The sequence below is a fragment of the Vicia villosa genome, linkage group LG6, assembly GCF_029867415.1.
Source record: "Vicia villosa cultivar HV-30 ecotype Madison, WI linkage group LG6, Vvil1.0, whole genome shotgun sequence".
Taxonomy (NCBI): domain Eukaryota; kingdom Viridiplantae; phylum Streptophyta; class Magnoliopsida; order Fabales; family Fabaceae; genus Vicia; species Vicia villosa.
In genome coordinates, this window is record NC_081185.1 from 8,635,503 (window position 1) to 8,650,303 (window position 14,801).

At 34.6% G+C, this 14,801-nt stretch overlaps 5 protein-coding genes across 7 annotated transcripts; 3 read left to right on the forward strand and 2 right to left on the reverse strand.

The window, feature by feature from the left end:
• Positions 1 to 2,264: 2,264 nt before the first annotated feature.
• On the reverse strand, positions 2,265 to 2,918 carry LOC131613170 (protein DMP9-like). Its single transcript, XM_058884864.1, has one exon. The coding sequence runs from the start codon at positions 2,916 to 2,918 to the stop codon at positions 2,265 to 2,267; it is 654 nt and encodes a 217-aa protein (XP_058740847.1).
• A 2,148-nt stretch (positions 2,919 to 5,066) lies between these two features.
• On the forward strand, positions 5,067 to 5,741 carry LOC131613171 (uncharacterized). Its single transcript, XM_058884865.1, has one exon. It carries the CDS (start codon positions 5,067 to 5,069, stop codon positions 5,739 to 5,741), a length of 675 nt encoding a protein of 224 aa, XP_058740848.1.
• A 1,042-nt stretch (positions 5,742 to 6,783) lies between these two features.
• Positions 6,784 to 7,539, forward strand: LOC131613172 (uncharacterized). Its single transcript, XM_058884866.1, has one exon. It carries the CDS (start codon positions 6,784 to 6,786, stop codon positions 7,537 to 7,539), a length of 756 nt encoding a protein of 251 aa, XP_058740849.1.
• Positions 7,540 to 9,072: 1,533 nt separating this feature from the next.
• LOC131608843 (large ribosomal subunit protein bL19c-like) lies at positions 9,073 to 11,708 on the forward strand. Of its 2 annotated transcripts, none has more exons than XM_058880421.1 (6): positions 9,073 to 9,328; positions 9,412 to 9,573; positions 9,665 to 9,751; positions 9,817 to 9,950; positions 10,754 to 10,868; positions 11,194 to 11,708. In XM_058880421.1, exons 1-5 carry the CDS (start codon positions 9,149 to 9,151, stop codon positions 10,851 to 10,853), a joined length of 663 nt encoding a protein of 220 aa, XP_058736404.1. In that variant the 5' UTR covers positions 9,073 to 9,148; the 3' UTR covers positions 10,854 to 10,868; positions 11,194 to 11,708. The 2 variants fall into 2 exon arrangements, with proteins under 2 accessions (XP_058736404.1, XP_058736405.1); XM_058880422.1 differs by having other exon boundaries at positions 9,310 to 9,328; positions 9,447 to 9,573.
• Positions 11,709 to 12,537: 829 nt separating this feature from the next.
• Positions 12,538 to 13,881, reverse strand: LOC131608844 (uncharacterized). Of its 2 annotated transcripts, XR_009285860.1 has the most exons (4): positions 13,228 to 13,878; positions 13,103 to 13,166; positions 12,847 to 13,008; positions 12,655 to 12,737 (listed from the first exon to the last, which is right to left on the reverse strand). XR_009285860.1 is itself a non-coding variant. In XM_058880423.1 (3 exons), exons 1-3 carry the CDS (start codon positions 13,324 to 13,326, stop codon positions 12,608 to 12,610), a joined length of 516 nt encoding a protein of 171 aa, XP_058736406.1. In that variant the 5' UTR covers positions 13,327 to 13,881; the 3' UTR covers positions 12,538 to 12,607. The 2 variants fall into 2 exon arrangements, 1 of the variants encoding a protein (XP_058736406.1); XM_058880423.1 differs by having other exon boundaries at positions 12,538 to 12,737; positions 13,103 to 13,881.
• Positions 13,882 to 14,801: the final 920 nt, after the last annotated feature.

Sequence of the window (14,801 nt, forward strand, 5' to 3'; positions counted from 1 at the left end):
TCGGTTAGGCTCCAAAAACATTTTTAGTGATCTTATTTAAAAAATAACTAGTCAGAGACCCGTGTTGTCGCCCGGGTGCATTAATTGTGATGTAGTATTTTTTAAACGATGCGAAAAAAGAGAAATAAAGAAGTTTGACCAAATTGCATATATAAAATGGAAATTAACCATTTAAAAATAAATATGTAACAAATAATCAACATGATAAATCCAATATGTCTAATAACTATAAATGCTTACAAATATTTTATTGATTAAAATAAAACGATATTGTGGTGATAATGACCCGTAAAAATAGTGAGTTTCAGTTGTGAAATATTGAATTTGCTAATGATAATAGATGGTTTGATAGATTGTTTCATAAAGATTTTCATAGTTAAATTACTTCTTTTGACTATTGTAAACTGGCTTTGTATTTTAGACATGGTATTATTTTTAGACATTACCAAAAAAAAAAATACTACTACAAAATTATCAACAATTAAGAGCACCTCATTTATAATTCAATAAATCTGCTTAGTTTTAATAATATCTGAAAGTTTGAAATATTGTACCTAGTTTGTGAGCTTGGTTCGGGTGTCCGTTTACAATTATATTTCCCTAATTTGTTCAATCCAATCTTTAAAATCTCAACTCCTTGTGGTGACGTGAATCTGATCACCCTATGAAATTACTGAACAAACAAAGAATAGAAAAGCACAAATATGTTAGAATGTTACAAATATTCTAAGAACAAACAATGTGACAAATAAGAACAGGCAGCCAACAATTAATGTTATTATAAAATATGTTGCCTAAAATAATGTTGTTTGTTTTACACATAGATGAACTTAAAAAATGATCTTCACTTAATAAAAAAAATGTAATTCCTGTTATAAAAAATCAAAACCTTTTCATCCTGAATGACCAATTCAAGATGTTGCTGGCCAGTTTTCTTCTTGACAACCCATAAATCAACAACCCTTATATGCATCTTCCACACTTGGTTTCCCTTGAACAGATCTTTGATGAGAGTTGGAGCCCTTGACATTGATGAAAGCAAGAGTAGTCTGTCAAAAAAAGAAAAACTTTATTCAATGGTCATGCAAGTTATGAAGAAAAACTTTATTCAATGGTCACAAACTTTATTTCATGGTGCAGGTTCTACCCCCAAGATATTTTTTGCTGTTTCTAATTAAAAATTTCTTGGTGCAGGTTCTATCAATGTGAACTCCCAATATGTGATGGTTCAAGTAACTTTTTGCTATTGTTAAAATATGAATTTATTCATAGAAACATAAATGGATCCATATGTCTAACCCTATAGATAAACTCTGCATAAGAAAAAACGACCCACAGAGACTGTCAAATAAAGGAAAAATTTATTCATAACGACTGTTGGCTAGCAAATGTTGTATAAAGAAATTTTTTTCAGACAAAGCTATTTCAAACTTTATTTCAATTTACATTTCCCTATTGATAAAAATATGAACTTTATCCATAGAAACATAAATGGGTTCACAAAGGAGAGAGATACGCCTTTGTTGCTCCATACCTTGTCGTATAGTTGAGTGTATTGGGAGGAGGGAAAAGTGAATTTTTTGACCTAACCAATTGGCAGCTAACAGATGGCATAGATTTGGGACATCCATAGTACACAATTTTTGACTTATTTATGTAGTTATTGATACATCCTTTTTAGTAGGAGTAAGTGAGTTAAGTGAGTTATGGATAATATGCTGATCCAAGGGCTTTATTAGTAGTTTGTGTATAATTAAAAGAAAAGGTGGTTTAATTAGAATGTTACTAAAATGACCTTTTGTTAGGGTAAAATTATTTTGGGCAAAATAGGTAGATTGGCCAATTCTTTAGTAATGGATAGATAGTAGAAGACTTCAAAAATAACTTTAAAATAGAGAGTTGTTTTTTGTCATTCTATTTTGCTCTTACTTTAATTAATTTTTTTATGGTATTCATGGTTTTGCACCATTGTATGCAAAAACAAATTCATTTTAATAAATAAATGTTATAATTATAAATTAAGAAAATAGGAGATGCATTGATAATATAAAATATTTTACTATTATCAATGAGCATCGTACCAATCAGCTTTGTGTACAAGTAATTTGAAATTATAATTTACACATTGTGCAATTAGCTTAAACTCTTATAAATTACTATAAAATTACAGCCATCACATTAACATTTTCATATACATACATGAACGCGAAGATAATAAATAAACCAAAGTACAAACAAATATACAAAAGAACATTACTCATAAACTAGGCAGACATGCATCCAATTCCATGTCTTGAAGTTGGAAAAATAAGAAACAAACCGCTACAAACAATTCCCACCATCAATGGAAAACTCTCCATAACTTGATCCATTTCCCTTTCATATCCAGGAAACAAACAATTACTAACCCTAAAATCCGAAAAAGCGATCGCCACAAACACCATAACCGACATTATCGCGTGAACGAAATCTTGAAACCCTAATTTATACTTGTCGTCATTAGGAACCGAGACAGCAATTCCCGGTTTAAAAACGGCCAACCCTTTTCGGGTAACAAAACCATAATATATTTTACCGTCAGCATCGTGAAAACTGTCGGTAAAGTGAAAGAAAAAACAAGAGAGTGCACACATTGTTAAAAGAAAATGCATCATGATGGTGTGAACATGAGTACAATCTCCGTTTTGGTAGATCGAAGGAATGACCATTTCGAATGTGATGAGTGTTCCGGTTGGAAGAAAATTTCCTAGTAAGGATGTTTTTGAGAGGGTTTTTTGAACGCCTTTCGCCATTATGGCGCGGCCTTTTTTGCCCGGTTTCGATTGATCGGATGGTTGTTGTGCGACCGCCATTGCTTCTTGTGGTGGTGGTGTTGCATTGTAGACTTTGATTCCTATTTCTTGTTGTGCTTGTTCCATGTTTCTAGTGAAATAAGAGAAGAAATGATGAATTGGTTATGAAGTTTGGGTTTTAAAATTTAAAGCGGTTTTTGTTTAATTCAAAAGTTTGTGGCGGTTATACTTACGGTTAATTATTACTTACAGTCTAGATTTATTATATTCTTATATAATTAAAAATAAATTGAACTCAATCTATCAATTAAAAGTTTATTGGATGAATTTAATAATTAATGCATCCAATATTTTTTTCTAACATTTAACATGAATCATTTTTGTTTAATTAAATGTAATAGATTGAAATTATTTTTCCAACTTCAAGACATGGAATTATTTTTTGGATAACAAATTAATTAATTAATGAGATGTTTTTTATGCTTAAAAATGATTTTAGGATTTTAAAATTTCATAATTTCTAATCACAATTCTATTTTTTATGTCCTAAGCTCAGTAACTGAAGCAGATCAACCCCTAAATTAGGGATGACAACGGATCGGATCAGATACGAGTTTTGCACTATTCAAACCCACATCCGAAATCGACACCCGAACCTGAACCCAAACTTAATGACTGTCGGGTGGCAAAATAACATCTACACCCACATTCGTTGAATTCGGGTTTTTTCACCCAAATCCGAACCCGCAACAAAATATATATATATATATATATATATATATATATATATATATATATATATATATATATATATATATATAGGAGATGTATCAAGTAGGAGGAATTTTTAAATAAGAGATAAGAGCATCCAATCCTAACCATTGGATTAATCAAGAGAGAGAAATTAAATTATTTCTTAAAATATTAATATAATTATTATTTCTCTCTCTTGATTAATCAAATGGTTAGCATTGAATGCTCTTATCTCTTATTTAAAAACTCTCCTATTTGATACATTCTCTCTCTCTCTATATATATATATATATATATATATATATATATATATATATATATATATATAAGTGGGTGTGATTTTGGGTTTCGGGCGCGGGTTTCACAGTACCCAAATTCGCACCCGAAATATCGGGTGGCACCCGAACCTGAACCCAAACCCAATAAACTCGAATTTTCACCCGATGACTTGGATTTTGGTGCAGATGGGCCCCGCGAGTTTGGGTCTGCTTGTCATCCCTACGTTCAGTTCAATATTCAAGCATAAGAAAATGTTGGAATTCATGTGTGATTGATTAAATTAAAAAATGTTTAAAAAACAGAGAAAATGTTGGATTTAGCAAAGAGGTGACCCAAATCTACATTAGTTTAAGATTTTGGATTAATTTAGATGTGACGTCAAGATCTTTTGGATTCTAAACTTTTAGAATATTGACATTTTATGTACTTTTCAGTCTCTCAAATAAGTGGTATCAAAGTTATAATTTGGCTCAGTAGGGAAGCGGAAGTGAGATCCTAATATGCAAAAGATGATGAAAATAAGAAAAACAAGAAAAACAGAAATGGAATTGAAACAACTAAAGTTGTGAAGATGTGTGTCAGATTAACATTTAATAAATAATTTTAATAGGATTTAACATAACTCAACCCAACCCACTTGCCATATATGAAATAAAACAATGAAAATAATAAGGGAATTTCTTTTCCCACTCTTATATGGTGAATTTCACCTGAAATTTCAAAAATATCCTTCGGAACTGCTATTTCGAGCGGACCTTTTTAAGGGTGGTTTGGAATATAACTTCCGAACGAACCCTTTTTTTCAGTTTTCTATATTTTAATCGTTAAATTTATATATTCAGAGATAAATTCGGAAGTGCATATCTGAATTTACCTTTGCAGTATATAGTTCATTTTTGATCTCCCTTACCACTATTTCATACATTTTCTTTCTTTCCATAACAAAAACCCTCTCAAACCTCAATTAATCTCAATCATTTTTTCGACTCCAAACAAAGTTCTAAGTGGTTTATCATGTTCAAGGCAGCATATAAAGCTACAATTTCAGGTAAAAATCTCTCATTTTCCTCCTCATTCCATAACATTGATTCTTACTTTTTAGATGAAAAACTACGTCAGTTCGGAATAGTATTTTCGAATCCCACTTAACAGAGCTCATATGTGCATTTCTGAACCTGCCTGTTACAGAACCAGAATTCTGTTTTTTCTTGACAGTTTTATGTTATTTGTTGAAATGTAGACATGGTGCATCCAGACAACTGTCCTGAAGCTCTAGTTATGGTTCCAGACAATGTTGACGATGAAGCAAAATCCGAAGAAGTGAAAGACGATAATAACTCGATTATTGAGTTGGTAGATGTTAGGAATAAATTTACAAAAGTTCAAGTCTTCAATACAAGAAATCAAATGCTTGATTGGATCCGAATGGAAGCTATCAAACTCGGGTTTGGCATTGTCATTGGAAGGTCTGACAACGACAACAATAGTACACAACAAGCATTTGTTACGATGGTTTGCGAGAGAGGTGGAAACTATTTTGCTAAAATTTGGAAGTACAAACATGAATACGCCAGAACGAGGAAATGTGGTTATCCATTTAAACTGCGCGGATACTTGAGGGTGGATGGTAAGTGTCGGCTCAATGTCATATGTGGTCTACATAACCATGCATTGGACAATAAACTACATGGTCATCCGAGTGTTTCGAGATTAAAGTCGAAGGAGAAGGTGATTATTTCATATATGTCGGTAATAAAAGTTATGCCGAGAAACATACTTGCCGATTGTAAACGTAAAAGACCGGATAATGTTTCAAATATCAAGCAGGTTTACAATGCACATTATCTTAAAAATATGGAGATTAGAGGGCCGAGGGCCGAGAACCGAGATGCAACAACTTTTGAAAATTTTGGATGACAACAAGTACGTTTTAAGGTACCGAGTTTGTGGGGACAAAGTTAGTGTCCGTGATATTTTCTGGACTCACCCGGAGAGTATCAATTTATTTAACACATTTCCAACCGTTCTTATAATTAATTCAATGTACAAGACCAACAAGTATAGGCTTCCTATACTAGAAATTGTTGGTGTCACTTCTACCATTAAGACATTTTCGGTTGGATTTGCATTCCTTGAATCGGAGAAAGAAAACAATGTTACTTGGGCGTTGGGTATATGCAAGAGTTTGTTGAAGGATCCTCAAAATATGTCGAGTGTCGTTGTAACCGACCGTGATACCGCCCTTATGAATTCAGTAGGTAGTGTCTTTCCTACCTCATATGCGTTACTATGTCGGTATCATATAACAAAAAATATGAGGTCTCGAGTAAAATCGTAGGTTGGCACCAAGGAAATCAAGGATGAAGATGGAAAAGTGGTGAAGCCTGTTGTTGTGGTGGAGAGGATAATGGATGGATGGATGAACATATTCAATTCTTCGACGGAAGAGTTGTATGTGGAGGATGTGTTGCAGTTCAGGAAATTGTGTGTAACATATCCCGATCTCTTGAAATATGTATAATCTACTATCCTTGATCAAGTGAAAGAAAAAAATATTTGTGCTTGGACAGATCGGGTCAGGCACTTGTGGTGCACAACGACTAACCGAGTCGAATCCGCACATGCGGCCCTGAAGAAATGGTTGGGTGATAGCAAGGGAAACCTATATAGAGAATGGGACACGGTGAACCAAATGCTTTAGAACTAACATAATGAAATTCAAAGCATGTTTGGTCAGAGCACAACTATTATTGAGCACCGATTCAAAGATAATTTTCTCTACTCCAATTTGGTTCTCAACATGTCCCGGGCGGGATTGAATTTCATTTCTCATGAAGCCAAACGTGCTGAAAAAACCGATTCGGATAGTTCGAAGTGTGGATGTACAATTAGGTGAATTTACGGGATTCCATGTGTTTGTATCATTTCAAAAAAGATGAAGCTAAATACTCCCATTCGTATGGATAAGGTCTACACTCATTGGAAAAAGCTCCGATTTAATGACTTAAAGATTCTGAAAGATAATTCATTGGATATTACCATCGAAACCAAGTTGGAAGTCATAATGGAAATATTCTCTAAAGTGGATGACACTATGAAATTGCACATCAAAGAACAACTTCGAAGAATCGCATATCCGGAAACCACTGATTTAAAACCTCCATCCCAATCGGTGAAGACCAAAGGTGCACCTAAAAAGGTGAAAAGCACTCAAGATGATACTTCGACGAAGATGACTCCTTCTTATCATGAAGTTGTTGATGAACTATTCCCGGATTCTTCAGCACCAAATTCCGAAACAAGTGTCTTCAAGAGAGCTCGCACATTTAAACCACCTCAAACACCACCCGTTGTGAAACCATCGGCAATGCCTTCGATTAAGAGAACAATTCGACCACTGATTATCTATATTGACGAGATGTCGCTTTTCATGCACCAACATATCGAAAAGATCATTGATGTGGGTTCAGATGGTAATTGTGGGTATCGGTCCGTGGCCGCTTTAATCGGCAAAGGCGAGAAGAATTACACTCTTGTGCGCCATGCACTTATTTCAGAGTTGATCAGACACAAGGATACTTACAAAAATAATTATCCTAATAAGGGTGAGTTTGAAAAAGTTCACAGTTTGCTTGTTCCATGTATTTCCCAGTCTGTTCCACTGGACAAGTGGATGAGCTTCCCTGAAATGGGTCATCTGATAGCCGGTACTTGACGAGATATGGTCTTTCAAAGACTTTTTTCCCACTTCGGACTCCCCCGCCTTAAGATCCTTCTGGTCGCATCATTTGTGTTGGGCACCTTAGATCGCACCATTTTGTTCAGGTTTACTTGAAACCGGGATGTCCTATTCCGGCCACATTAGTTCAGTGGAATGAACATTACTTACCGGAGGCGGAAACTTGGCCGCATCCATTTTTCGATCGGATGGCCGAGTTCACCAAATTGATGGAGCAAGATAGAGAAACAAATAGGGAGATCTAAGAAAGATGGGGCTTTAGACTTAGGTGACGACACTTCGTTGGGTGCATTTTAATTTGTCATCGAACAATTTTTTGATGTATTGAACCATTTTTGATGTATTGATGAGAAAAATGTAATTTCCAACTGATTCAATACATATATAACATATATATTCAGTATTTTGCCCATGTTTATTTTTTCTAGTTTAAGTTTATTTATTCTATATGGTTCGGGTTCTGTAAAAATCAAATTTCCTTCTGGTTTATCACCTTTCGGAACTGCACTTCCGATTTAACCATTTTAAAAAAAAAACAACTCAGGGAATGTTTCGGACTAGCACATCCGAATCCACCTTGTTTTTTTTATAAAAAAAAAACAACTCAGTGGATGTTTTGGACTAACACATCCGAATTCATCCTAACATTTATTCGGATGTGTTATTCTGAAACATCCCCTATACAGGATAAGAAATGTTTGGTCCTAATTGATTCCAACCTTCTATAAATAGGGGCTTCAATGTATTTCTTCAACATCAAAACCCCCAAACAGAAATGACTCAAACATATCCTCACCTTGCTTTTGTATACTTCAACGACGACAATCCGCCACTTCAATTTCGGGTCTCCCAGGATACGCCGCTCACCGGTATGATCACAACACTCATCTCGTTATTGCAGTATCCAGAGAATCGGAGGGTGGTCAAGGTTGAGTATTGTTCGCCGTCGTTGGATGCTGAAGGAAAGATCAAGTTCACCAAGTTTGAGTTGAAGACTGGTGACGATTTAAGGATGATGTGAAGTACTTTTGAACAATACTCGAATAAGGGTCCGATTGAAGTGGATGCAGAGCTTAGAAGATAGGGAGAAGATGTTACCAAAATGTTGCAACGTCCTCAGTTACCCGTCTATAACAATATGTAATGTTTAATTTCGGCTCAGCTACCTATGTAATTTCGACTATTATTGATATTTTTATTTTGGTTCTGGTTTAGAACAATTCGGAAGTGCTTAACCGAATTTGGTCATCTGGTGTGTTCGAAATAGCTTATCTGAACCAATCTTAAAAAAAATGAACTATGATGCGCTCATAATAGCACTTCCGAAACATAGGGGCATTTTGAGAATTTCGCCAAAAACCCCAAAGAAATAGTAAGGATGGGAAAAGAAATTCCCAAATAATTATTAAGTGGTCAGGTTTCGTTTTTCTTGGGTTGGACAAACCCAACAGACCCGAACCGCAAGCAACCACTTGAAATCGGGTATAACACCTCTATGACCCGAATACCCAGATTTAACCCGACCGCTGCCGCTAGCCAGACATCTTCATTCCATAAACCTTAGACATCTTCGTTCTCTGTGAAGATGGCTTCACGCAGACTCGTATCGTCTCTGATTCGATCCTCAATCTCTGCGTCAACTTCGAGGCTCACTTCTCAATCCTGTGCCTCTCCTTGCGGCTACCTTGTTAACCGCGTAGCCGATTACACTACTGAAGGTCTCGTTAGAGGGTGGCGTGTGCCCAACACTGGATCCCCTATCACTGTAAATATCCAATCATTTAGTTCTGAATTGTTTTCATCTTCATTCGTTTCTGATTATTTTTTACTATATTGCCTTCAATTCAGCATGGTTCTATGCTTGTCCCTCATTTCCGAACTAGGTTTATGTCTACCGAGACGACGAATTCTATTGATTCTTCTTCTCAAGATAGTTCTTCACTTGAATCTGATGTGCCTCGTCCCATCAAATTTAAAAGATTAGATAAAACTGCAAGGCACATTATGCAGGCATGCCACTTCCCACTTTCATTTATTTATTCAATAAAGAGATTTGTTTGTTTGTTTTGTTTAATCATTTGTATTTATTCATATCCTTTAGATTTTAGACAAGGAAGCAGTGGAGGAGGTGAAAGGACAACGAGAAATGCCAGATATAAAACCTGGTTATATTGTGCAGCTCAAAGTGGTAAGAAATTATTTGTTTTCATGAGAATGATACAAATTTTTATCATGTCTGATATGATATGGTAGGAAGTGCCAGAGAACAAGAGGCGTGTTTCTATTATAAAAGGGATTGTTATTGCAAGGCGTAATGCTGGACTCAATACTACATTCAGAATTAGAAGGATGGTAGCTGGGGTTGGGATTGAGTCTTTATTCCCGTTGTAAGTAATTACCTTCCATATTTGTATATCTGCTTCTAGACTTAGAGTCTGTTTGGTAAGATAAAAAAAGAGCTTTTAACTTTTAGCTTTTAGCTTTTCAGCTCGTATTAATAAAAAAGCTTTGTTTGGTAACTTTATTTTAGCTTTTAGCTTTTAGCTTTTTTACTAGCTTTTAGCTTTTAGCTTTTTTACTAGCTTTTAGTTTTTGAGCTTGTAGCTTTTAGCTTGTGAGTTTTTCTTCCATTAATACCCTTATTATTTTAACTAAAATATATTATTACCCTCATTAATTAAAATGCCATTAATGTCATTTTGTATCTATCAGCTAATGAAACAGCTAATTTACCAAACACTCACATTAGCTTATCAACTATCAGCTACCAACTATCAGCTACCAGCTAAAAGCTACCAGCTACCAGCTAAAAGCTACCAGCTATCAGCTATCAGCTAGTTTTACCAAACAGAGCCTTAGCTTCTTCCCAGGAAAAGTCAACCAGCTTCTTCCCATGAAAAGTCTTAATTATATAAGGAACGGCATCCCTGAGAACCTTATGATGTTGTGCTGTGATAAAAATTATGTAAATTCTAGTTACAGGCTCATTGTATATGCTCTTTTTAAGCATTTTGGTTTCCCCAAAAGCTAATTTGAAAAACACACCTTATGTTACTATAGATAAATATTTCAAATTTGCAATATGAATTTAATGTGTTGTGTGTGCATGGAATCCAGTTCAATCTGTTTTATGTTGTGATCTTATAATTTAAAGTTGATTGCGCTTCAAGTCATGTCATCCATGTGACAGGTATTCTCCTAATATAAAGGAGATAAAGGTGCTGGACAAGAAGAAAGTGAGAAGAGCCAAGCTCTACTACCTGCGGGATAAAATGAATGCACTTAGATAACTACACTGATACCAGGTATCTTCATTTTGTTTTGCCATTTAAATCAATGCAAATGAACCATTTACCTGTGCTTTATTTTGTTGTCAACTGTGTTGTTTCTGCAATTAAAATTAATCTGCTGTAAAAATTCTGCTATAAAAATTTGTTATAAATATTCTGTTATAAATACCTCTATATGTCTACAGATTAGAAATGGAGATTTTTGTCATTATGAAATGAAAATTCCGCTGTAAATTATGCTGAATGAAAGGGTTGTTAATCAGATTATTAAAGTTGTTATGGCTGTATTATCTAGATTATGAAAATGAAAACAAGAATATTTCTTTTATCATGAATGTAGGTCAGTGGCCTTATGCGGGCTAGCCATACTAGCATCTGCCACCATTTTGGTAAATGTCTGAGCCAACACAATAAGTTGAGAAGGAAACAAGCCTTTTTAGACAACTACCGGAAGTTCCCAAATTTGCAGTAAATGTTTCAATTTTGTATCAAACTTTTCCGCACTGATGCTGCATCTGTTCTGTTCATGGCTTGTAGAATCATCATTAGATACTTGTCATTTCTTCTGAATAATATGATGACAGGTGAAGGCGGTGCTGCAGGATCTCTGATCTAAGTTACTGTCATGCTAATTATTAATGGCTATAAGTTGGCCTATATGTTGCCCAAGTTTGCTGGGACTCACCATGATTTTAGATAATAATGGCTATCGATTATCCGGTAAACCAGACAGAGGGGACATGTTCCTATAATTAGTTTGGATGATGAATGATCGTTTATCATAATGTATTCTGAAAGTCTGTATTATGGTAAGATACAATACAATCTGAAGCAAAACTTCCATTTTTAATTAAATATATGTAAACCAAATATACAAATGTTACACGTCTTTTCCTTTTATCTACAGAGCACAACATTTGAATTAGAGTCTGTTTGGTAAGACAAAAAAAAGAGCTTTTAGCTTTTAGCTTTTAGCTTTTCAGCTCATATTAATAAAAAAGCTCTGTTTGGTAACTCTATTTTAGCTTTTAGCTTGTAGCTTTTTTACTAGCTTTTAACTTTTTTTTCAAAAGCTAATTGAAGTAGCTTTTGAGCTTGTAGCTTTTAGCTTGTGAGTTTTTCTTCCATTAATACCCTTATTATTTTAACTAAAATATATTATTACCCTCATTAATTAAAATGCCATTAATATCATTTTGTATTTATCAACTAATGAAACAGCTAATTTACCAAACACTCACATTAGCTTATCAGCTATCAGCTACCAGCTACCAGCTATCAGCTACCAGCTAAAAGCTAAAAGCTATCAGCTATCAGCTATCAGCTATCAGCTAGTTTTACCAAACAGAGCCTTAGTTTGGATGATGAAGAGCAAAAGATGCTTAAAAATGTGGCTTCCACAAAACAATACACAACCGAATAGTATTATTTTTACATGTCATTATGATTTATATTTTAAATTCTAATATTCCTTATTTAAGAATTCTTGTCTTAAAATGATGTTACCGCAATATTTCAAATTTTCTCAATCCCATCTTTCATTGTTATCAAAAAAAATAAAGAGCTTCTTTCAATGTTGTTGAGTTCATCCAAAATGAATTTTTTTGCCTTTGGATTTTCCCATAACGATTAAAAATCATCAGACAATTCATGCTTCAATGACCAATTCTCCATATTGTTGTTTGTGAGCCAACGTCATAATTTAGAGCTGTACGAGCAATAGGACTTGCATTATAAGCTATCCATAATCAACATCAATCAAATTTTTTGAAAAGTGATTTTATAAAATAACAGTACCCACCATGATATGAAAATTGATGAAGAAGGGCGTATAATTGAATTTTCAGAGAAACCGAAAGGAGAGCAGTTGCTATGAACGTGAGCCTATAAAGTATAGTTTTTTTAGTTTATAACTGGTGAAATCATATATATCAACAATTAACCTTAAGGGATCCCAATAAGACCATAAAATATAGAAGAGATGTCTTCTTACCCGAAATCAATTTGGATTCTCAGGAATCGGATAGCGACAAAAACCTCAACAAAACCTTCATTTTTGCAGCTACCCAAGTTGCTCGCATTCGCACGGGACACGTGCCTATTCAATGATGCTGAATTGAACTGTGTGAGGTTTACGCTAACAACGCTCCAAAATCTGCATCAATATAAACATTATTAAGACTATTCTCCAATTTAAACATTTAATATGAAACTGCAAACTGAATTTTGCAAAAAATTAAAAAACTCACACATCAATCATGTCGAACCCGACACCACCAAACTCGCAGTCGAAAACGCGCGGCCACCGCTGATCTACCACCCGATAAGAATAAGAAAAATATAAGGGTAATAAACTGAGAAATTCATAGTTTACCTGCATCCGAAACCACCGCGTCTCACTCAGTCCTATCGCCACACCACTGAAACTGATTTGCACATCATTCTTGTTTCTGGTTCCCTTTTCTAGAACCATAAAGTCACCGCCGATTCACACTTCAAATTCGCTTTCTCAAACACAATCTCACAATTTTGATAGAAAGATAATTAGGTTCAGAGGGAGATACAGAAGAAATTTGAGGGAGAAAGATATGAAATGCAGAGAGCTGAAGCAGAAAGAGGAAAGGAGAGAGTTGGAAACCTGTGAAGAAGAGGAAGAATGGAGGAGAGAGAGAGAGAGAGAGAGAGAGAGAGAGAGAGAGAGAGAGAGAGAGAGAGAGAGAGAGAGAGAGAGAGAGAGAGAGAGAGAGAGAGAGAGAGAGGAGGAACTGTTTTCGCATTTGGAAGAGAAACGGTTTTGTGAAACCGCTATAGAAGAAGATTAGAGGGGAAGATTGAAAGTTTTGTAACCGTGGAGACAATGAGGGAACACAACCGTGTAGAGAATTAAGAAGAACAGAAAGTTGAGGCTGCTGATGTGGAAAATTGTGGATTCTTGCGCTGATGTGGCAGCCTATGGATTAGGAAAAAACATCTCTTTTCTTATCTGATAGATTACATGCTTGAGATCTCATGTGGTTGTAGAAGTTAGTTTTTTGATAATATCAAAGAAGATGTAAATAAACCAAACATTTAGTAAAGAATTGTTAAGTAAATCAAGCACATATTCATAGGGAAATTAAAGAAAGCATCTCTGTGAAGAAATAAAGAATTTTAAATAAGTTTTCCATCTTCAAATATGGAAAATGAGTGATTACATAGTCTTTCATCTTTCCGGGACAAAAATATTTCAATGGGAGGTTTGAGACTGGTTAGATAACAACATCCACCAGAGTTTTGTCTGAGAAGATCCCCTCTTGGTTGAGCAAGATGGAGGATTGGTGACTATAAACACTCTAGCGTCCAAGTCAATAAATGAATCAAGTAAGGGAGAATTTTTTTTAAGGTTTTCCAAATAGTTTATCTTGATTACAATATTTCTCTTTTATATAGTCAAATTTTAGGGTTTATAGGATCCAGAATCTTTTTTTTTTTGGAGAAGGTGTTGTTGTATTACTCGTTATGTTATTTAACAGCCTTTATTTGATCTTACCCGTTTATGATATGTGTCTTTAGTACAGAACATAGTATGTTCCGAAGATCTTATGTCCTTTCTTACTCAAATCACTTTCATTTGATACCCTCGATCTCATCGTCCATCACAATCACTTATTGATACTAGATCGTTCTAATTATAACCCAATATCCTTCTGGCCTAGGTCCAGGTAGGAACAGCTTCCCCTTAAGCTTGGCTTGGTGAAACCAAAAAGTGGATTTTATACACTTATAATTTTGGTTTATCAAATGGGTGATGATTTTAGTGGATATTCGTTCATCTTCAACTTGTCTTATTCTTTGGTCCTTTGATATTCCAATATTTCTTTGGAAATTAGGTTTGGCCTTTTATCTTTGACGAAGTAAAATTGAAGATAAAGGCAAATGAAGATTTGAACGATGAACTTTTATTATTTG